The sequence below is a fragment of the Cetorhinus maximus genome, chromosome 13, assembly GCF_964194155.1.
Source record: "Cetorhinus maximus chromosome 13, sCetMax3.hap1.1, whole genome shotgun sequence".
Taxonomy (NCBI): domain Eukaryota; kingdom Metazoa; phylum Chordata; class Chondrichthyes; order Lamniformes; family Cetorhinidae; genus Cetorhinus; species Cetorhinus maximus.
In genome coordinates this window covers 115,306,828-115,331,338 of record NC_135891.1, presented here as the reverse complement: position 1 = coordinate 115,331,338, position 24,511 = coordinate 115,306,828, and the positions used below count along the sequence as shown (strand labels likewise).

General features: G+C 45.4%; 1 protein-coding gene across 1 annotated transcript in view; it reads right to left on the bottom strand.

Annotated features, from left to right (window-relative positions):
• arhgef18b (rho/rac guanine nucleotide exchange factor (GEF) 18b) overlaps positions 1-24,511 on the bottom strand; it is a 184,411-nt gene that overhangs the window by 105,937 nt on the left and 53,963 nt on the right. The window contains exons 2-3 of the mRNA XM_078556077.1: positions 16,433-16,566; positions 13,802-14,271 (exon numbers count right to left, since the gene is read on the bottom strand). Coding sequence (XP_078412203.1) covers positions 13,802-14,271; positions 16,433-16,566 — 604 coding nt within the window. The remainder of the gene's footprint in view (positions 1-13,801; positions 14,272-16,432; positions 16,567-24,511) is intronic.

Here is a 24,511-nt window from a genome sequence, read left to right as displayed (position 1 = left end):
AAATGGATCCAAAAACTGACAAGTCAAAGATCTCAAGTTAGTTAATAACAGATTTTAGCAAAGTTATTTCCACAAATATTTTTGGCGAATTGACCTGTCTTCATCAAGATGAGTTGTGTTGGCACTGAGAGACAGACCTGCAGTGTACACCAGCTAATTCCAGGTCAAATGTAACATAGCTCAATGCACAGCAAACCTTGACTCTTGGACTACCTAAATAAAAAAAGAAACAAAAACGGAAAATGCTGGAAAAACTCAGCAGGTCTAACAGCATCTGTGGAGAGAAAAACAGAGTTAACATTTCGAGTCCGTATGGCTCTCCTTCAGAGCTAAAGAGAAGTAAAAACATGATGAAATTTATATTGTTTAGTGGGGGGGTTGGAGCAGGAGAAGCTGGATAGAAGGCCAGCGATAGGTGGGGGCAAAGGAGAGATTGACAAAGATGTCATGAACAAAAGGAAAAAGGGAATGTTACTGGTAGTGGTACGGACTAAAGGAGGTGAGGATAGTGGCATTAAGGTAAGAAAGCAGAATGTGATAAAAGCAGGGCAAGGGTGAGCACTGTGGAAAGAATAACATGAACTAGTGACAGATGGCCCTTGTGGGGGTGGGGTGGGGGGAGGGGACGGTGGTGGGAAAAAAGATCAAAAATAGGGTAAAAGGTGGGGATAAAACAATGAATAAAAATGAAAATAAATAAAAATAAAAATAAGCGGATAAAAAATAAAAAATGAAAATTAAAAAATAAAAATGAACATTGACAAAAGGGATAAAAAAGGGGGTGGGGATGGAGGAGAGAGTTCATGATCTAAAGTTGTTGAACTCAATGTTCAGTCAGGAAGGCTGTAAAGTGCCTAGTCGGAAGATGAGGTGCTGTTCCTCCAGTTAGCGTTGGGCTTCACTGGAACAATGCAGCAGGCCAAGGACGGACATGTGGGCATGAGAACAGGGTGGTGTGTTGAAATGGTAAGCGACAGGGAGGTCTGGGTCATGCTTGCGGACAGACCGAAGGTGTTCCGCAAAGCGGTCACCCAGTCTGCGTTTGGCAGTGTATAGGAAACCGCATTGGCGGCAGCGAATGCAATAGGACAAATTGATGCTGTAAGACCTGCTGAGTTTTTCCAGCATTTTCTGTTTTTGCTCTGTTCTGCTTAAATGTTTAAAAGAAGTAAAAATTATTGTTCAAGACTTTAACCTTAATTGTGGTTTTATTTTAGCTGATTGAAGGAGTTGATAGGGTAGACAGGGAGAAACCATTTCCTCTGTTGGGGAGACTCCAGAACAAGGAGCAGAACCTTAAAATTAGATCCAGTTGTTGTCGGAGTGATGTCAGGAAACAATGAGTTGTGGAAAACTGGAACTCTTTCCCCTTGAAAAGCTGCTGAGGCTGGGATTGTCAACTGAAAATTTAAAAACCATTGATAGATTTTTGTTAGCTAAAAGGATGAAGGAAAATGAAACCAAGATGTGTAAATGGCACTGAGATACAAAACAGCCATGATCTAATCTTTTTTTAATCATTTATGGAATTTGAGCATAGCTGGCTAGGCCAGCATTTGTTGCCTATTCCTAATTGCCCCTGAGAAGGTTGTGGTGAGCCGCTTCCTCGAACCATAGCAATCCATTTGGTGTAGGTGCACCCACAGTTCTGTTAGGAAGAGAGTTCCAGGATTTTGACCCAGCGACAGTGAAGGAACAGCTATATAGTTCCAAGTCAGGATGTTGTGTGGCTTAGAAGGGAACTTGCAGGCGTCTGCTGCCCTTGTCCTTCGAGGTGGTAGAGGTCGCGGCTTTGGAAGGTGCTTAGGAGGCTTAGTGAGTTGCTGCAGTGCATCTTGTAGATGGTACACACTGCTGACACTGCTGTACCAGGCTTCTTGAGTGTTGTTGGAGCTGCACTCATCTAGGCAAGTGGAGAGTCTGCCACATAAAGGGTTAACTTGGGACTGAGTATAGTACCACCCACACAGTGATGTAAGAAAACACATGACCTGCACCTAGGAGTCAGTGTAATGTTGAACAGAGCCATGTGTAGAAACAAGCATGGAGGCGGCTTCCAGCTTCGACCTTTACTACGAATACCTTAATAAAACCTAATGAACCAGACCCAACACTTTACAACAGAGAGTATTCCATCACACTCCTGACTTGTGCCTTGTAGATGGTGGGCAGGCTTTGTGGAGTCAGGAGATGTGTTACTTGCTGCAGAATTCCTAGCCTCCAACCTGCTCTTGTAGCCACAGTATTTATACAGTTGGTCAGTTTCAGTTTCTGGTTAAAGGTAGCCCCTAGGATGATGATGATGGTGGGGGGTTTAGCAATGCTAATGGACCATCAAAGGGAGATGGTTAGATTCTCTCTTGTTGGAGATGGTCATTGCCTAGGACTTGTGTAGCACAAATGTGACTTGCCACCTACCAGCCCAAGCCTGAATGTTGCCCAGGTCTTGCTGCATGTGGGCACAAACTGTATCTGAGTTACAAACAATATGCAGAATTGTGCAATCATCAGCGAACATCCCCACTTTTGACCTTTTATTTGAATGGCGGAAGAGGTTCAAGCAAGTGAACGGCCTCCTCCTGTCTTTGCGTGGCTAATACAACAAATGATGTTCAAGGGCTAAATTAATTGATCGTAACATTGGGAAGCTGCATTACATTGAAACTTAGAAGGAACAACGGACTGTTGCACATTTCAGAAATTCTGCGATCTGGCATCCAACATTCTCACACAAATTGTCCCCCAGTGTTAATGGCTGTCTATGTTTATTTTGCCAGTCTGGACAGGAAAGTATTGACGCATAGATAATTTTTGCAGAAGGAGGATGCTAAGGTTACATAAAAGTTTCCATCGGTGTGTTTGTGTTCCTGTGGCTGTGCTGATCCATATCTCTGAGCAGGCAGAGTCTGTACCCTCAGTGTGAGACCCAGAACAAATGGTTCAATAACCAAAACAAATGGCCAAGAAACAGCAATATATCCACCAGAAAAGAGTTTAAATCATATTATACAGAAAGTAATCCCTGTGTATATTCTAAAGAATTGCAGGTCTTGTGTCTATTGTAGGGACTAGCAGACCCTGTGTGTGATATATAAAATAACATATCCTATGGATACTATGGAGAATAACAGCTCCTATGTCTATTGTAGGGAATAGTGAATATAACAGGGAATAGGAGATTCTTGAAAGCGAGTCTCCCAACAAAACTAAAAGACTTCCAAGAATTAAACCTCCATTAAACACAATGGTGAGAGGCCAGTATGCACGTAAGCAGGATCTTCATGTACACAAGTTTGGAGATTCCTGTACACAAAATATTATATTCTCCAATAGATACAAAAAAACAGGCCATTGCACTCACCAAAAACCAGGACTTTATACACACATAAAAAGCTACATTCCTTCTTTTATAGTCATCCTCTCCCCCTTTTCATCTTATCTTCTCCCACTTCCCCTCTCATCCTTTCTCTCCAGTACCCCATCCCCTTCCCCAAAAGTGAAAACTCAGAAGTTTTAGCTCTGTAAAATTCCTGTGCCTGGACAACAAATAAAGGCTTTCTCACTGATAGGCTATTATCCACCCATCCTTTTCCTGGGAAGGTTAGAGTTAAAGTCCTCGGCTGCTGAGATTGGCTTCACACCTGGAACTACTGGGCGCTCCATGAGCCATGTCGTGAATGCTGCAGATCCAGCCTGTGCCACAGATACACCTGGTATACAGTATAAGCAGAGACTTTGACATTATATAGCACCTTTCATGGCCTCAGGACATCCCAAAGCACTTTACAGCCAATGAAGCCTTTGTGAAGCGTAGTCACTATTGTAATATAGAAAAAACAACACCCATTTTGCTCACAACAAGATCCCACAAACAGCAATGTGATAGTGACCAAATAATCTGTTGGCCAGCGAATTGCTTATGGGATAAAAGTTGCCCAAGTCGGCATGGAAAACTCCGCTGCTCATCATCCAAAAGACAGCACCTCTGACAATGCAACACTCCGTCAGTGCTGCACTGGAGTGTCTGCTCTAATCACTTGGAGCAGGACCACAACCTTCATGACTCAGAAGTGAGAGTGCTTGCCTCAACGGGCCACAACTACACATTTGGAGCAGCACTTTGAAATGCGAATGTCAAGTGTACTCACTGACACAGCTCTCTCTGTTGAAAGGGCTCAGCCATGAACTGTTGCCATGGGCAGTGCTTCATTGTGCGGGGCTGAACCTGGTGTGATTACGTTGTGGAAAATTCCTGTTTCAGATATTGCAGTTGACATCTCAATCCTGAGAATTCATGACAGCCTGGATTGAATGTCCTTTTACTACGGCTCCATTCACATGTCATGAACATTAAGTCAGAAATAAAGAAGCCAATTTCTTAACACAAGACAATTGAAGGAATGGACTTAAACCCCAACCACAGCTTACAATTGTCTCCCTCGTCTCTTCAAGCTGCTGAACTGCCAGTAAGGTACAGCACCGGTTCCGCTACCTCATCCAACTGGTTGTCTTAAAAATGTAATAAAAACATAAAATGCTGGAAAAAAACGCAGCAGGTCTGACAGCATCTATGGCCAGAGAAAAACAAAGTTAACGTTTCGAGTCTGTATGACCCTTCTTCGGAGATCCAATAGACTTCACAGCTCCGAAGAAGGGTCATACGGATTCAAAATGCTAACTTTGTTTTCCTCTCTCCACAGATGCTGTCAGACCCGCTGCGTTTTCTGTTTTTGTTTCAGATTTCCAGCATCCGCAATATTTTGCTTTTGTCTCAAAAATGTATATTGCTATTCCGCTGCTGAGGCATCAATCTGTCAATCTTCTCCTCACTCAATCTGCACATGTGCCCGCTTTCCAGCAGGAGTTTCGGTGGTGGGGGGTTGGGGTGGCGCTGATTCCGTTACCCCACATCCCCCCCCACCCAACTCCCCCCCCACACCACCCACCCCCACCCAACACACACCCTGCACCCCCTCCCTCCCTACCCCACAGCACTGAGGTGCTGCAACTGAAACCCTGGCTAGGATCGGTCAGCTAGGCCTAGACACGGAGAAAGTGTACCTCACACCTTCCAAACCAATAGCATTTTAACCAAACTTAAAATAAACACTTTTTTTTCACTGGCCTGATTTAAAAAAAAAATCTTCCACTTTGCAAAAATATGACAACATTGGACGGAAAACCACAGACTGCGACTGTAAGTCCCTGAGGTACTCTTGGAGTATATTCTGCAGCTGCCAAAGATGAAAATCTCCCCTAAAGTCATTTTCTCCTGCATCATTTGGCTTCATCTATTAATTTTCATCCTAACACATTTACTATTTAGGACTTGGCACCTTATGATGTACTTGTCCCTTTTGCTTACAATTTCACAATTAGACTGGTTCATGTTACAAAAAAAAAAATCATTTTTTCCCCTCTCTCTCTCCAATTCTGGAAAAGGGGAGGTGGGAGTTGTCAGACACACCACTTGGGCCAGTAACACGCTGGCTATGTTGGATGGAAGACTCAGCTTTTGGCGCCTCCATGCAGAGGCTAATATTTCCCAAGTGGGACATTTGCTCTTTTGCTAATAGATTCCTTAAGTAGAACCATCAAGTGGAAACTCTTCAGCCTGCGACGTTAGAGAGGGGCGGTGTTAGGGCAGTGTTAATCCAGGCTGACTCAGGGAGAGGGCTCTTAAGCAGTGGTAACCGATGAGCCCTGATCTACTGCTCTTTATATTGCCTTGTGCAAACACTGTCCTCTGTTTCCTTCTCGAGGGCAACTAGGGTTGGGCAATAAATACTGGCCCAGCCAATGAGGTCCACATCCTCACAATGACTAGAACAAGCAAGCCTTCTCACAATTGTATGTATGCAATTGGGGGAGGCAGTGGCGTAGTGGTATTGTCACTGGACTGGTAATCCAGAGATGCAGAGCAATGCTCTGGGGACCTGAGTTTGAATCTGGAATTAAAAGTCTAATGCTGGCCATTGTCGATTGCTGTAAAAACCCTTCTGGTTCACTAATGTCCTTTAGGGAAGGAAACCTGTCGTCCTTACCTGGTCTGGCCTACATGTGACTCCAGACCCACAGTAAAATGTCCTCTGAAATGGCCTAGCAATCCACTCAGTTGTATCAAACTGCTAAAAAGTCAATAAAAAGGAATAAAACTGGATGAACCACCCGGCATTGACCTAGGCATCAGAAACAACAATAGCAAACCCAACCCTGTCGACCCTGGGGGCTAGTGCCAAAATTGAGAGAGCTGTCTCACAGACTAGTCAAGCAACAGACATAGTCATGCTCATGGAACAATACCTTATTGATCATGTCCCACACACCACCATCACCATCCCTGTCCCATCGGTAGGACAGACCCAGCAGAGGTGGTAGCACGGTGTTATACAGTCAGGAGGCAGTTGCCCTGGGAGTCCTCAACATCGACTCTGGACCCCATGATGTCTCATGGCATCAGGTCAAACATGGGCAAGGAAACCTCCTATTGATTACCACGTACCACTCCTTCCCCTTCAGTTGATGAATCATTAGTTCTCCATGTTGAACACCGCTTGGAGGACGGACTAGGGTGGCAAGGGTGCAGAATGTACTCTGGGGACCTGAGTTTGAGGGGACTTCAATGTCCATCACCATCAGCTCATTCGCACCACCACAGACAGAGCTGGCCGAGTCCTAAAGGACATAGCTGCTAGACTATGTCTGCAGCAGGTGGTGAGGGAACCAACAAGAGGGAAAAACACACTTGACCTCATCCTCAACAACCTGCCTGCTGCAGGTGCATTTATGATAATATCGGTAGGAGTGACTACCGCACAGTCCTTGTGGAAACATCTTCACATTGAGGATGTCCTCCATCATATTGTGTGGCACTACCACTGTGCTAAATGGAATGTATTTCAAACAAAACAGCAATTCAAGACCAGGCAACCATGAGGTGCTGGGGGCTATCAGCAGCAACAGAACTGCACTCAACCATAATCTGTAACCTCATGGCCCAGCATATCTCCTCTTCTACCATTACCACCAAGCTAGGGGATCAACCCTGGTTCAATGTAAAGCGCAGGAGGGCATGTCATTGGAGTTTAGAAGAATGAGTGGTGACCTTTTTGAAACATAAGATTCTTAGGGGGCTTGACAGGGTAGATGCTGAGAGGTTGTTTCCCCTTGTGGGAGAGTCTAGGACCAGAGGGCATAATCTCAGAGTAAGAGGGCGCCCATTTAAAACAGAGATGAGGAGGAATTTTTTCCCTCAGAGGGTAGTGAATCTGTGGAATTCTTTATTGCAGAGGGCTGTAGAAGCTGGGTTGTTAAGTATATTCAAGGCTGAGATAGACAGATTTTTAATCAGTATGGGAACCAAGGATTATGGGGAAAAGGCAGGAAAGTGGAGTTGAGGATTATCAGATCAACCATTGATCACATTGAATGGCAGAGTAGACTCGATGGACCGAATTGCCTACTTCTGCTCCTATGTCTTACGGTCTTATGGTCAGGAGCAGCACCAGGCATACCTAATAATGAGGTGTCAACCTGGTGAAGCTACAACACAAGACTAGTTGCATGCCAAACAGCATGAGCAGCAAGTAATAGAGCTAAGCAATTCCACAACGGAGTGTAGAGATAGAGTTGGGAGTTGAAAGCACGTGTAGTTACTGCTGAGCATATTGTAAATAAACTTGATGTTTCCACCCAAGAAGTGTCTGCAGATCAATTCTATCATTAATAGCACAACTCAACCACCCTACAACAAACTGGTGATGAGGATAAAACAGGATTGAACAGAAGAAATCAAGTTAGAAAGAAATCGGCACTGTACCTCACCCTGATTGTAAGTAGAGTCTTCCGTTAGACTTGAAGAAGCTAGCTTCTCTCAAAATGCCACAATTTGGGGAAATTTGGGGAAATTGATCCTTTTGAACCTGCAACAGGCCATTGGTCTAAGTACCTAGAATGTCTCACATTCTTTTTTCAAGCGAACGAGATTATGGGGGAAGAGAAGAGGCGAGCAATCCTCTTGAGTACTTGTGGGAGCAAAGCCTACAGTCTGATTCGAAGTTTGATGGCACCCAGTGCCCCAGATTTGAAGAATTTCGATGAGTTGGCGGACCTCATGAAGTGTCACTTTCAACCAAAGCCCTCAGTCATGATGCAGAGGTTCAGTTTTAATTCATGAAATAGAGCATGCTATGTGGCAAATTTGAAGCAGTTAACGGAACACTGTGAGTTCGTTACAACTCTAAATGAAATGCTCAGAGATCATTTAGTATGTGGTGTGTAAGAGGACACTAATTATAAAAGATTATTGTCCAAAGTGAATCTGGATTTCAAGAAGGCGCTAGAGATAGCGCTGGCCATGGAAAGCGCAGTAAGAGATTCAAAAGCAATACAGGGTGCACAAAATGGCACCATCCTCCACAACGGGTGGGAAACCTCAGCTGAAAGAGGTGCAAAATAGTGAGACTCCACCGAGAGGGAGGAGACAGCCCCCGCTAGCCGAAGAATAAAGAAAAGTAACTTAGCAGCGAAATCGAAGGATAATTTTAATAAAGGTGGAAACAATCAGTCTTTTAGCGATAGGCAGTTTAAAAAATCGAATGCTAATATTGTCACAGAAGTGGATGTATAATGAGGCAGTGCAAGGAAAGATTCAAGCAGGCTTGTAAACAAAAGAAGAAGCCCAATGAAATCTACAATGGAGAAGAGCCTGAAACATCAAATTCACACATTTACTCATTGTTTAATCTGAAAGTTAGAAAATCAGAAACAATATTTGTCACAATGAAAGTAAATGGCAAACCTGTTAGAATGGAAATGGACACGGGAACTTCCACCACAGTAATTAGGGAAGATACCGTTGGATATTTGAATAATGGTGAACATCAATTAAGTTTAGAAGAAACAGATACCAAACTCAAAACATATACGGGTGAAGACATTCAAATAAAAGGCATAAGCAGAGTAACTGTCCATTATGGAAGCCAATCAGCAAAGTTACCCTTGATGGTGGTAGCAGGTGAAGGGCCAAGCCTCCTGGGATGAAATTGGTTAAAAGAGATTACGTTAGAATGGTCTGAAATTTTCCAGTTGAGAGCAAGTGGGCTACCAGAGCTACTTAGAAAATACGCCACAGTCTTTAAGGACGCACTGGGGAAAATCCACAGCCTGCAGGCCAAGATTCATGTGAATCCGGACGCAACCCCTTGCTTCATGGGCAAGACCGGTGCCATATACCCCACAAGCTAAAGTCAACATTGAACTGAACAGACTAGAGAAACTGGGCGTCATACAATCTGTTCAGTTCTCGGAATGGGCAGCACCCATAGTCCCCGTCCTTAAACCCGACCAAAACATCCGAATTTATGGAGACTACAAACTGACGGTTAATAAAGTTGCTAAGCTGGACAGGCACCCCATTCCAAAAATTGAAGACCTGTGTACCAAGCTGACAGGGGGGCAACGTACACAAAGCTTGACATGAGTCATGCTTATCAACAACTAGAATTGGATAATGCCTCCTGGGAATTTGTCACAATTAATATCCACAAAGGGTTGTACCAATGCACATGATTGCCTTTCGGTGTCTCCTCAGCTTGTGCCATCTTTCAGACAACAATAGAAAACTTACAGCAGGGACTGCTCCAGGTTAGACAATGTATTGGTGACAAGATTCACTGAAAAAGAGCATTTGGCAAACGTTTCTTGCAAGCTGGAGTGCATTTTTTTGAAAAGTGCATGTTCCAAGCGAAGAAGGTAATCTATTTGGGTCACTGGGTAGATTCACAGGGCCTCCATCTGGTTGAGGAGAAAGTGACAGCCATAAGAGAGGCACCTGACCAAAGAACACCTCAGAGATCAAATCATTCCTAGGAATGATCAACTATTACGGATGGTTCTTACCCAATTTGTCTACAGTGCTGGCCCCCCTGCATTCTCTATTCAAAAAGAACCAACATTGGTCTTGGGAGGTGCCCCAGAAAGAAGCTTTCATAAAGGTGAAACAATTATTGCACTCGTCTACTCTATTAGTGCATTATGACCAGACAAAAGAATTGGTGTTGACATGTGACGCACCTCCCTGTGGAGTGGGGACAGTGCTCTCTCATCGGATGGACAACAGCACAGAACAACCAATAGGTTACATATTAAGAAGACTCACCACAGTGGAAAAGGAATACTCACAGGTAGCAAAAGAAGGCCTATCCATCATCTTTGGTGTCAAGAAATTTCACCAGTACATACACAGCCGCCATTTTACAATCATTTCAGACCATAAACCATTGCTAGGATTGTTTAGTGAGGATAAGGCTACACCACCCATAGCCTCAGCAAGAATACAATGATGGGCCTTAATTCTGACAGCGTACGAATACACTTTCATACATAGGCCTGGCAATCAAATCGCAAACGCTGATGCCATTAGTCGTTTGCCTTTACGAGAAAATGATGGGCATGTCCCAGTTCCACAAGAACTTGTTTTACTGTTAAATTTCTTAGATTCCTCATTGGTGTGTGCTCGACAGATCAGAGGCTGGACAAGTCGGGACCCAGTCCTATCTCAGGTATGAGAACAAGTGCTACATGGTTGGTCCCAGGAGCCCGTACCTGATTAAATGAAACCATACTTCAACAGAAGACATGAAATAACCAGCCAGGATGGTATCTTATTGTGGGGAGCACGAGTGATAGTTCCTCCAAAGGGAAAGGAGACACTTTTAATTGAACTACACAGTGCCCATCCAGGAATTTCCCGAATGAAGATCATAGCACGCAGCTATTTATGGTGGCCTGGGAAGGATGGTGAAATAGAGAGTTTAGTAAGGTACTGTATGCATTGTTAGCAACTGCAAGAGTTGCCAGTGACAGCTCTGTTACACGCATGGGAGTGGCCAGGTAGACCCTGGGTACGATTACACATTGACTACGTTCAACCTTTCCTGGGAACAATATTTCTGCTCATTGTCGATGCCCATTCAAAATGGTTGGATGTATATGAGGTGAAGTCACCAATGTCGGCTGCTACAATTGAGAAACTATGTTGGAATGTTTTGCCATTCATGGACTACCAGAAGTAGTCGTTTCCGATAACGGCACAGCATTTAAGAGTGCTGAGTTTCAACGGCTTATCAGCATCAACAGTATCACTCATGTGAAAACTGCACCGCGCCACCCTTCCTCAAACGGACTGGCCAAAATGGCGGTTCAAACATTCAAGGCTGGAATGAAAACGTTAAATGACAATTGCTTAGCAACCAAGCTAACGCGCTTTCTTTTTCAGTACAGGACTACCCCTCACACAACAACAGATGCCACACCTGCAGAGTTATTGTTGAAACGCCGTCTCAGGATGAGATTGAGCTTAATAATGCCAAATTTAGAGAGGAAGGTGGAAAGGAGTCAGGGAAGCCAGAAAACTGGACACCACTAGCATAGTTCGTGAGAGGAAATTTATGTAAGAGAGCCAGTATCTGTGAAGAACTTCAGGGAAGGACCAAAGTGGTTACCGAATGAAATAAGTGCAGTGACTGGACCTCTACCTTACCATGCGGAGGTGGAAGGCCGGATCATTCATAAACATGTGGACCATTTAAGGAAGAGAGAGAAAAATCACCAAATTTTGATTCCACCAGTGATCATGACCCGGTCTACATTTTCTATTAAAGATACTCCATCCAGGACTGACATGTCTAATGTTCCTGTGAGAGTTGAGGATACAGAACTGCAAGTGCCCATTGAAGAACCTGATGTTCAGGCAACTCTGGAAAAGGAGGTTCCTGACAAAGAATCTGAAGTTGTGGAGATGAGACATTCCACGCGTACCAGGAATCCACCTGAAAGACTGAACTTGTAAATTCCTTACCCAGTGTAAATATTATGTTGTCTTGAAAAATATGTACTTGTAAATAAAATATGTATAGCCAAGTTAAAGGGGGAGGAATGTAGTAATTATTGTTTTATTTAGTGTGCAATGTACCTTTAAGAATAATACTTATTAAGGAAGATCACATGATCTGTAGTAACCAATAGCAGAGTAGTGGAGCTACCTCAGTAGTCAGTGTGGAAATATAGTTGGAGTTGAAAGCACACGTATAGTTGCTGCTGTGTATACTGTAAATAAACTTAAAGTTTCCACCCAAGAAGTGTCTGCAGATCATCTCTATCATTAATAGCACAACTCGGCCACCCTACAACATGGACCATTTACAAGATGCACAGCAGAAACCCACCAAGGTTCCTTAGGCAACACCTTCCAAACCCACAACTGCTACCATCTAGAAGGACAAGGGCAGCAGGCACATGGGAACACCAACACCCTGAGGTTCCCCTGCAAGCCACTCACCATCCTGGCTTGGAAATATATCGCTTTTCCTTCACTACTGCCGGGTCAAAATCCTGGAACTCCATCCCTAACAGTGCTGCGGGTGTACCCACACCATATGGACTGCAGCGGTTCAAGAAGGCAGCTCACCACCACCTTCTCAAGGGAGATTCAGATGGGCAATAAATGTTAGCTTAGCCAGTGATGCCCACATCCCGTAAATAAATAATAATAAAAAAAGTTTACATGGGGATTAAGTAGGTGGTATGCTCTCCAATACAAACTCTGTTCCCCCATCACCAATTCCTTTCCCATCCTGGGGCTCTATCATAGGCTGATTCAGATGGTTTGCAACCTTAGCTTCCTATCTAACCCTAAGCTGAGCTTCCGACCTCGATTCCTTTCCAGCACCAAGACTAACTACTTCCACCTCCAGCCTATTACCCGCCCGCCTCAGCCCATCAGTTTTGGAAAATCTCATCCAAGCTGTTGTAACCTTCGGACTTGAATAATCCAACGCTCATGCCCCATCTTCCACCTTTCAAAAACTTTAGGTCATACAAAACTCTGGTGCCCAAACCTAAATCACGCTAAATCCTGTAAACTCCTGTTCTCACTGAGCCACATTAGCTCCTGGTTGACCAATGCCTCAGATTTAAAGCTCCCATCCTTGCATTCAAATCCTTCTGTTCCTTCCTCCAGCCCTACAACCTCCAAAAATACCCCACATTTCCCCAACTCTGGCTCCTTAATCTCCCATTGCCTGACCATTGCTGGCCGTGCATTCTTTTTGCTTTATTTTATTCATTTTATCCCTAAAACTGTCTATCCCTCTACCTCCTTCTCCCCTCTTTTTAATTCCTCCTTCAAGCCTATCTCATTCATCAAGTTTTTTGTCACCTGCCCTAATATTTCCTTCTGTAGTGTTTCCTATGTTACCGCAGTGACTACCCTTCAAAAGCACGTCATTGGCTATAAAATGCTTTGGGATGTCCTGAGGTCACGGAAGGTGCTATATAAATGCAAATTTGTCTTTTCTTTGACTCACTTAAAATTATGTCTGATCATTTTCCTGTGGTGCACCTTGGGATGCTTTCCTACACTAACAGGCCTATATAAATGTAAGTTGTCCTGTAAGTTTTTTATGTTCATTAGTTTTAGCGGTTTTTTTTGTTATCCAAAACTGACTGGAAAAGGAATAGCTTTATTCAGGTTTCAAAATTGTCCATTGCAGCTCAGCCTTTGCTTGAAAACTCCATCTTACCAAGTCTGAGCTAGTGAGCAAGGTATCAATTGCTTGCCTAATTACAGCATCATCAGGTATTGACCATTGTGAGAACATTGTTAACTTGCTACTGAAAGGTTTGTGGGAAACGGTGATACTGAAAGTAAGGGCAAATCTGGATCATATATCATGATATATCTATGTCATAAATATGTCTACATCATCACAGTCAATTGTCTAGTATTCAATAAGTTTACCTTCTTCTTGTGTCTCCAAGTGCTGAAGGGGATAAAGGTCCTTCCCAGCTGTGCCTTCTGGAGCTGGACATGGACCTGATTAGCAAAGGAAATGAATCTTGATCGCTGTCTGTTGCATTCTCAAGATCAGACGCACTGTTATTCTGATCCTCTCCAGCTCCATCCACCAAACCGCACTCACCAGCTTTTTGCATCAGAGAAAGCCTTTTGACTCCTGTACCTTTTTGTAGAGGACAGTAGCTCACAAGCCGAGCATCAACATTATGTTTCCCAACGTTACTGAGTTGCTCTGGGCAGGTTGGAACAATGTCTGCGCTGGTGATATCTTCTAAACTACTAGTAACTGGGTGCCGAGGAAGCCCGCCAAAGGGTGTTGAACTTAGATGCAGTGATGAATCTAAGGAGGCGATATCCTCTAGACTGCTGGTGGCATCTGTCGCAGAGTCATCATAATCCTGGAAGGGATCATCCTGCAGATAAATCAGTGGAAGAAACAAATCAGAATTGTAGCAGGAATGTTGGCCAGGACACCCACACAAAACGAGGCCATTCAGCCTTTAAAAATGTCTTTGTTAGACCAGAAGGACTTAGTGATTACAACTTACAGCCAAATATCTTTACACTCCACCAACTGGCCTCAGTTTTAGAACACTGTACAATCTAATCCTTGTATAAAACACATGTCGACCATTTATAGCGCGTCAGAGAAAAAGGACCAACATCTGTATTGTATTTTTTATCAATCTCGTATCCAATCTCAATGTTAGATGCAGGAAGCAGTAATGATAGTGAAAACTGCCCTTAGGTAAGATAGACAATCCTTCCATTTTTTCTCATATTTATGTTAAAATATATATTTATAAATATATTGCATTTCTCTTGTTGAAAAGTGCCTATTTGTGCAGAGCTAAATAAATCTGGGCCCAAAAAAAAATAATCTCTGGAGTTCTGTTCCTGGTCTGGCCCAGATCCCGGACAATGCTGGGGCTGTGTTCCTGAACACACCGTATGTTCTGGCAGCTCCCACAGTCTTTTCCTTTTCATAACAATTCACCGCATGCAAACGTGGATAGTTCCTTGGACAGCAGCCCAGCCCCAGACTGAGCTGCACTCTGGAACCGTGTTTATAATGGACCAGCACTCTCCTCAAATCCCTACAAATGGGGAAACCCTTGTGCCCAGGTACAGGAGAAGGTCATTCAGCCCGTCAAGTCTGTTCATTTAGGTGATGGTCGGCCTGTATCTTAAAACTCCATTTTACCCGCCGTGCTTCTTGATGTCACCCCTGAATGGCCCAACTCTAATTTCAAGGTTATGCCCCCTTGTTTCTGGGCTCCTCCTATCACCAGAGATAATAGTTTCTCTTTATCTACCCTATTAACCTCTTCAATCATCTTAAACACAGAGCATTTTTATCTCTCTCCTTCCCAATTTGCCTTCAGAGTCTGCTATTTCGCTGCAGATAATACCAAACCAAAGGCAAGGACACAATGTAAGACTTTGAGGAGAGGTTGTGTCGACTCAACCTATAATCCTTAGAATCTAGTTGATTGAAAGGTGATCCCATCGAAATGTATAAAATTCTTAGAGGGCTTGACAGGGTAGAGGCTGGGAGAATGTTTCCCCTAGCTGGAAAGTCTAGGACCAAGGGTTGCAATCTCAGAATAAGGGGTCATCCATTTAGGACTGAGGTGAGAGAAATTTTTTCACTCAGGTGGTTGTGAATCTTTGGAATTCTCTACCCTAGAGAGCTGTGGATGCTCGGTCATTGAGTATATTCAAGACAGAGGTTGGTATATTTTTGGATACTATGAAAAGGGATGTGGGGATAGGGCAGGAAGGTGGAGTTGGGGTAGAAGATCAGCCATGATCTTATTGAATGTCAGAGCAGGCTTGAAGGGCCGAATGGCCTACTCCTGCTCCTATTTTTTACTTTCTTTTGTTTAACAAGGAGGACTGAATTCTGTTTGTAGACCTGATCCAAATATCCTTCACCCTCTAACTGCACTTAATGTGAAGGCTACACTTGTTCTTTCCTGCCCGTATGCAACTCCATTTTAGGCTACAAAAGTACTGTGCAAAATGGTAAGTGCTAAGCCCTGGCTCAGTGGCTAGCACTGTCACCTCTATGACACAAGGTTGTGGGGTCAAGTCCCAATCCAGAAACATGAGCACACAATTCAGACTAACGCCCCCAGTGCCATACCGAGGGTGTACAGCACCGTCAAACGTGTTGTCACTTGGGTGAAACATTAAACTGAGACCCCACCTTCTCTCTCAATTGGGTGTAAAAAAAATCCCCTGTCAACTGAAGAAGAGCAAGGGAGTTGGCGTCCTAGCCAATATTTATTCCTCAATCAACATCACTAAAAAAAAAGATTTATCTGATTGCTGTTTTCTGAGTGCTTTCTGTGTGAAACTTGGCTGCCTCAATTCCTACATTGCAACATTAAATTTATTCCAAAAGTGAAGTACTTTGGAAAGATTTGATAAAAGATGTTGTACAAATTCAAGTTCTGTCTTTCTTTGCAGCTGTAAACAAATTTGGTAAACAATGATTTTTGTGCATCAAGACTTAGCGTTACTAAGCATTTGGGTGTCCAAGGGTTTAATTACTTGAGTGATACTTGCCTTGCCCTCAGCCATCCTGTTGAAGTACATCTCCTCTATCTCACTCGGCGAGTTTGATCGATTATCAACATTTACACAAGCTGGGAGAGACTGCTCCTTGACTGGGGGAAACTCGTGTGGGCATTGCTTACATTCTGCAGAAAGTGAATTTTAAAAAATAAGATAACATAAACCAAATAAAACATTTGCATTTACAGAGATGGGGCGAATTTATTTACACAATGGCTTCTGGTGATCTGAAAATGCATTGCCCAAAAGGTGGTGGAAGCAGATGCAACAGCAGTTTTCAAAAGGAGAATGGGATAAATATTTGAAAAGAGCTTGCACAGACTTGATGGGCCAGATGGTCTCCTCCTGTGCTGCACTATCCTGTGATTGTATGAAGAGGAATGTTTTGCAAGGCTTTCAGGGAAAGAGTAAGGGAGAGAGATTAATTTTTCAAAGAGTTAGCATAAGCATGGAGAGCCAAGTGGCCTTCTTTGGTGCTGTATAATTCTATGATTCGATCGATTGTCATACAGCTGAACACCCCTAAGAGCCTCACCTGGAAAATTAAACCTTAATCCAGCAAGTAACATGGCTGTCATGTGACAGCTCTCTGCAAGAGTGAATCACTGAGTCCCAAGCTCTACCCCTTTCCCCGTAACACTGCATTTTTTTTTCTCTTCAGGCCCTTATCCCATTTCCTTTTGAAAGCCTTGATTCACTCTCGCTCCACCACCCTGTCAGGGAATGCATTCCATTTCCTAACCACGCGCTGTGTGAAAAGCTTTTTCCTCATGTTGCCATTGCTTCTTTTACCATTCACCTTAAATCCGTGTCCTCTGGTTCTCGACCCTCTGGTTCTCGGCCTTGTCGCCAGTGGGAACAGTTTCTGCCTGTCTGCTTCATTTAGGCCGCTCATGATTTTGAACGCCTCTATCAATTCTCTGCTTAACCTTCTCTTCTCCATGGAAAACAGTCCCAATTTCTCCGATCCATCATGGAACTGAAGCCCCTCATCCCTGGAACCATTCTTGCAAATCTTTACTGCACCTTCTCTAATATGCTTTCACATCCTTCCCAAAGTGTGGTGCCTATAATTCAATACAATACTCCAGTTGAGGGCAGACTAGTATTTTATCAAGGTTCACCATGTTGTCCTTGCTGTTGTACCCTATATCTCTATTTATAAAACTCAAGATCACTTTCTCAATCTGCCATGTCACCTTCAATGATTTGTACACATATATCTCCTGGTCCCTCTAATCCCTGCACTCTTTCCTCTTTCTTCCTACCAAACTGTATCACTTCACACTTCTCTGTATTAAATTTCATCTGGCAATATGTCATCCCAGTTAACTCGCCTTCTTTGAAATAATGTCATGGGATCATTGGCCTGAGAGGGCAGGCAGAGCCTCGAGTTCACCGTCTCATTCAAAAGGCAACAGCTCCAACAATGCAGCATGCCCTCAGTACTGGACTGGAGTGTTAGGCTAAATTTAGCGCTCAATTCTCTTCAGTGGGATTGAAACCCGTAACCCTTCAACATCAGGGGTGAGGGAGGTATCCCAGAGGACACCAGCCGCTCTCTGAGCTCTCGGGGTCTTGACATAATTTTGAAAGAAATCAATCGTTTGTACAACGAATTGTCACAAAACTTTCAACTTACTTTGACCTCTATGTCTGTGTTTCTCTTTGTATAGCTTATTTCTGTTTAATTATTGATAAAAAAGTTGAGGGCTCTGTCCTGGAAGAGTTACCGACCAAGCAGGAATTGAATAGATACAGCCAGGTAAAGATAATAGAGCCCTGTCTTACCGACTGTATCACTACTGATGTTAATCCAGCTCCCTCACACTGTCACTCAGCATCACCTCTCCCTCCCCAGTGTCCTGTGTTACTGACTGTATGTTAATCCAGCTCCCTCACACTGTCACTCAGCATCACCTCTCCTTCCCCAGTGCCCTGTGTTACTGACTGTATGTTAATCCAGCTCCCTCACACTGTCAATCAGTAACCCTTCTCCCCCCAGCACCCTGTGTTACTGACTGTATCTCTACTGATGTTAATCCAGTTCCCTCACACTGTCACTCAGTAACCCCTCTCCCCCCAGCACCCTGTGTTACTGACTGTATCTCTACTGATGGTAATCCAGTTCCCTCACACTGTCACTCAGTAACCCCTCTCCCACCAGCACCCTGTGTTACTGACTGTATCTTTACTGATGTTAATCCAGCTCACACTGTCACTCAGCAACACCTCTCCCTCCCCAGTGTCCTGTGTTACTGACTGTATGTTAATCCAGCTCCCTCACACTGTCACTCAGTAACCTCTCTCCCTCCCCAGTGACCTGTGATATTGACTGTATCTCTACTGATGTTAATCCAGCTCCCTCACGCCGTCACTCAGTAACCCCTCTCCCTCCCCAGCGTCCTGTGTTACTGACTGTATCTCTACTGATGTTAATCCAGCTCCCTCACACTGTCACTCAGTAACCCCTCTCCCTCCCCAGCGTCCTGTGTTACTGACTGTATCTCTACTGATGTTAATTCAGCTCCCTCACACTGTCACTCAGTAACACCTCTCCCTCCCCAGTGCCCTGTGTTACTGACCATATCTCTACTGATGTTAATCCAGCTGTCTTGCTGTTTAAAATATTTTGCTGCAAAATGGAACATTATGTTTCCTGTTTTTATCATTGAAATACTGGAGTGAAGGTCAAAATTTTTGGAGAAGCTAAGGTATGTGAGATCCGGCATGGCTATCACCAATCTTGAGGTTTAAAAGCTTTGGGGACTTTTAGACACTAATGGAATCAAGCAATACGGGGATAGGACAGCCAAGTCGAGAGCAGAGTAGGCTCAAGGGGCCGAATGGTCTTTTTAAAATTCTTTCACAGGATGTGGGTATCGCTGGCTAGGCCAGCATTTATTGTCCATTCCTAATTGCACTTGAGAAGGTGGTGGTGAGCTGCCTTCTTGAACCGCTGCAGTCCATGTGGTGTAGGTGCACCCACAGTGCTGTTAGGGAGGGAGTCCCAGGATTTTGGCCCAGCGACAGTGAAGGAACGGCGATATATTTCCAAGTCAGGATGGTGAGTGGCTTGGAGGGGAACTTGCAGGTGGTGGTGTTCCCATGTGTCTGCTGAACCTTGGCCTTCTAGATAGTAGAAGTCATGGATGTGGAAGGTGCTGTTGAAGGAGCCCCACTGAGTTACTGCAGTGCATCTTATAGATGGTACATACTGCTGTTGCTGTGCATTAGTGGTGGAGGGAGTGAATGTTGAAGGTGGTGGATGGGGTGCCAATCAAGTGGGCTGCTTTGTCCTGGGCGATGTCAAGCTTTTTGAGTGCTGTTGGAGTTGCACTCATCCAGGCAAGTGGAGAGTATTCCATCACACTCCTGACTTGTACCTTGTAGATGGTGGACAGGCTTCGGACGGAGTCTGGAGGTGAGTTATTCTCTGCAGGATTCCCAGTCTCTGACCTGCTCTTGTAGCCTCAGTATTCATATGGCTAGTCCGGTTCAGTTTTTGGTCAATGGTAACCCCCAGGATGTTGATAGGGGGTTCTAGGTTCTATTCTTATTCCTATTCCTTATGTTCTAAATTCCTGTAGGACGAAGGAAGGATTCAGGTTGAGGAGACCCACAGTTTTGAGGTTCTGATGCAAGATCTCGAGGTGGTATGATGGATCTTGATTCCACCACAGTGACGTGTTTGCTTTGAAGTGTTTACAGAATTGCTATTGAAATGTCTTGAAAAGCTTTTAAAAGCCTACTCTTTCCAAATTTAGACTTACAGCAAACAGCAAAGTCATTGCATGTGAGGAACACTGACCAGCGTGTGCGAAAGCAGCTGTCTTTGTGGTTTGCAGCTGTGTCTTGTGTCCATGTGCGCGTGTTGTTGTGTTTCTCGTGTCCGTGTGCTCATGTTGTTGTGTGTCTCGTGTCCGTGTGTGCATATTGTTGTGTGTCTCGTGTCCATGTGCGCATGTTGTTGTGTGTCTTGTGTCCGTGTGGGCATGTTGTTGTGTGTCTGTGTGTATGTGTGTTGGGGGGGAGTGAGTGTGTGTGTGCCTGGTTCCTCATCTGCTGTTGAAATCCACAACTGTGCCTTCGTCACTTCCAGACTGGCTATTGTAACGCACTCCTGGCCGGCCTCCCACATTCTCCAACATCCTCCATAAGTGCGAATTCATCCAGAACTCTGCTGCCGTGTCCTAACTCACACTAAGTCCCGTTTACCCATCACCCCCGTGCTCGCCCACCTACATTGGCTCCTGGTTAAGCAACAAGTGAAACCTTGATCTCAAAATGTTCATCCTTGTTTTCAAATCCCCCACGGCCTCGTCGCTCTCTGCCTCCATAATCCTCCTCCAGCCCTAGAATGCCTCGAGGTTTCTGTGCTCCTCTAATTCTGGCCACTTGGGCATCCTTGATGTTAATTGTTCCACCATTGGTGGCCAGGACTTCAGCAATCTGAATCCTAAACTCTGGACTTCCCTCCCTACACCTCTCATTAAAGCCTACCTCTTTGACCAAGCTATTGATCATCTGCCCTCATATCTCCTTATGCGGCTCAGTGCCATATTTTATGTTATAATGCCCCACCTGGAGCATTTTATTACGTTAAAGGTATTACATAAATACAAATTGTTTTAGTGTGCGTGGGCATGTGGCTGCGTGTATTATGTGTGTATATATACGGACACACAATCCCAGGCAGAATGTCATTTTTCAGTTGGCCTCTACTCAATCTTGCCTGTCTTTATCCCATCTCCCACAATCCCATCTTGCTACAGAAACATGTCTGACTTTTTTTGTAAACCTACTACAATGGTCTTCCCAGTAAACCATTCGATGACATTGGGGACAGGAGGTCAGGACTGCAAACATGTACCCAAAATTTCTTTGGGGTTGCCTCTTTGGTGTGTTTCCACTGAATGTCTGCCAAAGTTACACGGCAGAACAGGAGGAGCAACAAGGAAATTCGGCAGGAGGCTCTTGTTGGATGAATTTACAATGTCAGTACACAGAACAGTCCATCTTCTCTCCTGACATTGAGTCAAAGAGTTACTGAAGAGCTTGATTAATGCTATAGACCCTAGAGTTCTAACAGTCCTATTATTAATCTAGGCCAACATTCTAGTACTGTCAGAGGGTCAGTGCTGAGGGACGGCTGCACTGTTGGAGGGTCAGTACTGGGGGAGGGCTGCACTGTCGGAGGGTCAGTACTGAGGGAGGGCTGCACTGTCGGAGGGTCAGTGCTGAGGAATGCTGCCTGTCAGTGGGGCAGTACTGACGACGTGCTGCACTGTCAGAGGGACGGAACTGATGGAGTGCTGCACTGTCAGAGACACAGTGCTGGGGGAGTGCTTGACTGTCAGTGGGGCAGTACTGAGGGAGTGTTGCACTGTCAGTGGGGCAGTACTGAGGGAGTGTTGCACTGTCAGAGACACAGTACTGAGGGAGTGTTGCACTGTCAGTGGGGCAGTACTGAGGGAGTGTGGCATTGTCAGTGGGGCAGTACTGAGTGAGCGCTGCAATGTCAGAGACATAGGCCTGAATTTTTCGTTCGTCAGGCATGCACAAGCAGCGGGCCCGGAAGCGGACAGGAAATGGCCCTCCGGCCGCAATCAGCCCCCGACCGTGATTTCACCAATTAACGGCCAGTCAGCATGAAACACGCGCTGAGAAATGCTCAGCACTGCCGGTGGGGGCGGGAAGAGGACAGACACAGACGTCACTGCGGGTGCTGGTGAGCATTTCCACTGAGCTCCCTGAAAGCAGGCAGCTGCACCAGGGAGTTATAGACCTTCACAGAATAAAGGAAACGACAGAAATGATGCAAAATATGTCCACGCAGCACAATCGAGCACCTGAAAGCACATCTCATAAAAAAACAGTCCCCAGATATCACTTTTTATTTAATTTCCCCACCGGATCGAGGTTTGAGAAAGAATGTGAATGCTGCCTGGGAGATTGGCCCATCCGCCAACTGTAAAAGTGGACGGGCCACAAAAAATCGCTGTTAATTGCATCATTAATGGGCTTATTTGCCCACTTAATTGTTGGCGGGCACGCTTCCAACTGTCGCACACACCAGCCGAGTGAAATGTTGCACGAGTGCGCGATGACATCAGGATGCTCGCTCGACGACATCTCACGCTATTTCACATCCGTTCAGGTCGGGTGCACGCCTGCCCGAGGGATGTAAAATTCAGGCCACAGTATGACGGGAGTGCTGCACTGTCAGCAGGTCAGTGCTGAGGGAGTGCTGCACTGTCAGCGGGTCAGTGCTGAGGGAGTGCTGCACTGTCAGCGGGTTAGTGCTGAGGGAGTGCTGCACTGTCAGCGGGTCAGTGCTGAGGGAGCGCTACACTGTCAGCGGGTCAGTGCTGAGGGAGTGCTGCACTGTCAGCGGGTCAGTGCTGAGGGAGTGCTGCACTATCAGCGGGTCAGTGCTGAGGGAGCACTACACTGTCAGAGGGTCAATGCTGAGGGAGCACTACAATGTCAGCGGGTCAGTACTGAGGGAGTGCTGCACTGTCAGCGGGTCAGTACTGAGGGAGTGTTGCACTGTCAGCGGGTCAGTACTGAGGGAGTGCTGCACTGTCAGTGGGTCTACTGAGGGAGCGCTGCACTGTCAGCGGGTCAGTGCTGAGGGAGTGCTGCACTGTCAGCAGGTCAGTGCTGAGGGAGCGCTGCACTGTCAGCGGGTCAGTGCTGAGGGAGTGCTGCACTGTCAGCGGGTCAGTACTGAGGGAGTGCTGCACTGTCGACAGGTCAGTGCTGAGGGAGTGCTGCACTGTCAATGGGTCAGTACTGAGGGAGTGCTGCACTGTCAGCGGGTCAGTGCTGAGGGAGCACTGCATTGTCAACGGGTCAGTGCTGAGGGAGCGCTGCACTGTCAGCGGGTCAGTGCTGAGGGAGTGCTGCACTTTCAGCGGGTCAGTGCTGAGGGAGCGCTACACTGTCAGCGGGTCAGTGCTGAGGGAGCGCTGCACTATCAACGGGTCAGTGCTGAGGGAGTGCTGCACTGTCAGCGGGTCAGTGCTGAGGGAGTGCTGCACTGTCAGCGGGTCAGTGCTGAGGGAGTGCTGCACTGTCAGCGGGTCAGTACTGAGGGAGTGCTGCACTGTCAGCGGGTCAGTGCTGAGGGAGCACTACAATGTCAGCGGGTCAGTACTGAGGGAGTGCTGCACTGTCAGCGGGTCAGTACTGAGGGAGCACTACACTGTCAGCGGGTCAATGCTGAGGGAGCACTGCAATGTCAGCGGGTCAGTACTGAGGGAGTGCTGCACTGTCAGTGGGTCAGTGCTGAGGGAGTGCTGCACTGTCAGCGGGTCAGTGCTGAGGGAGTGCTGCACTGTCATCGGGTCAGTACTGAGGGAGTGCTGCACTGTCAGCGGGTCAGTACTGCGGGAGCGCTGCACTGTCGAAGATACAGTCTTGCAGCTGAGACATTCTTCTCAGGTTGATGCAAAAAATCCCACTGCACAACTGGAAGAGTGGCAGGGAAGTTCCCCGAATGGTCTTCGGCCAATATTTATCCCTCAGACAATGTCACTAAAACAGATAATCTGGTCATTATCACATTGCTGTTTGTGGGTCCTTAATGCTAAAATAACGAATAGTCCGACCCCAGGGTTCAGCTTCCGTTCACTCCTCACTAATCACAGATGTATTCTTGATAAGATAAGCTAAACAGAAGAAAGTACGATTCTCAGGTTTCAGAGATGAGAAACTACAATCATGAAAATAGACTGGAGACACTGGAATTACATATTTTCCCTGGAGTCAAGGAGGTTAAGTGGAGGTTTCTAAAATGATGAAGGCTTGTGATAGATTGACTGGGGAAAGATTATGGCCCCTGATTGGAGAGTTGGTGACAAAAAGGCATCAATTTAAAGTTGTCTTAAGGGGTGAGGAGAGGGATGAAGAGAAATGGTTTTTGGGTTGTTGGAGCATGGAATATTTCACTGCAGAGCGTAGATGATGCAGCAATGGCACCATGCATTTATAAAGCATCTATATCATAGCAAACCATCCCGTGGTGCTTCACAAGAGCGGCATTAAACAAAATTTGTCACTGAG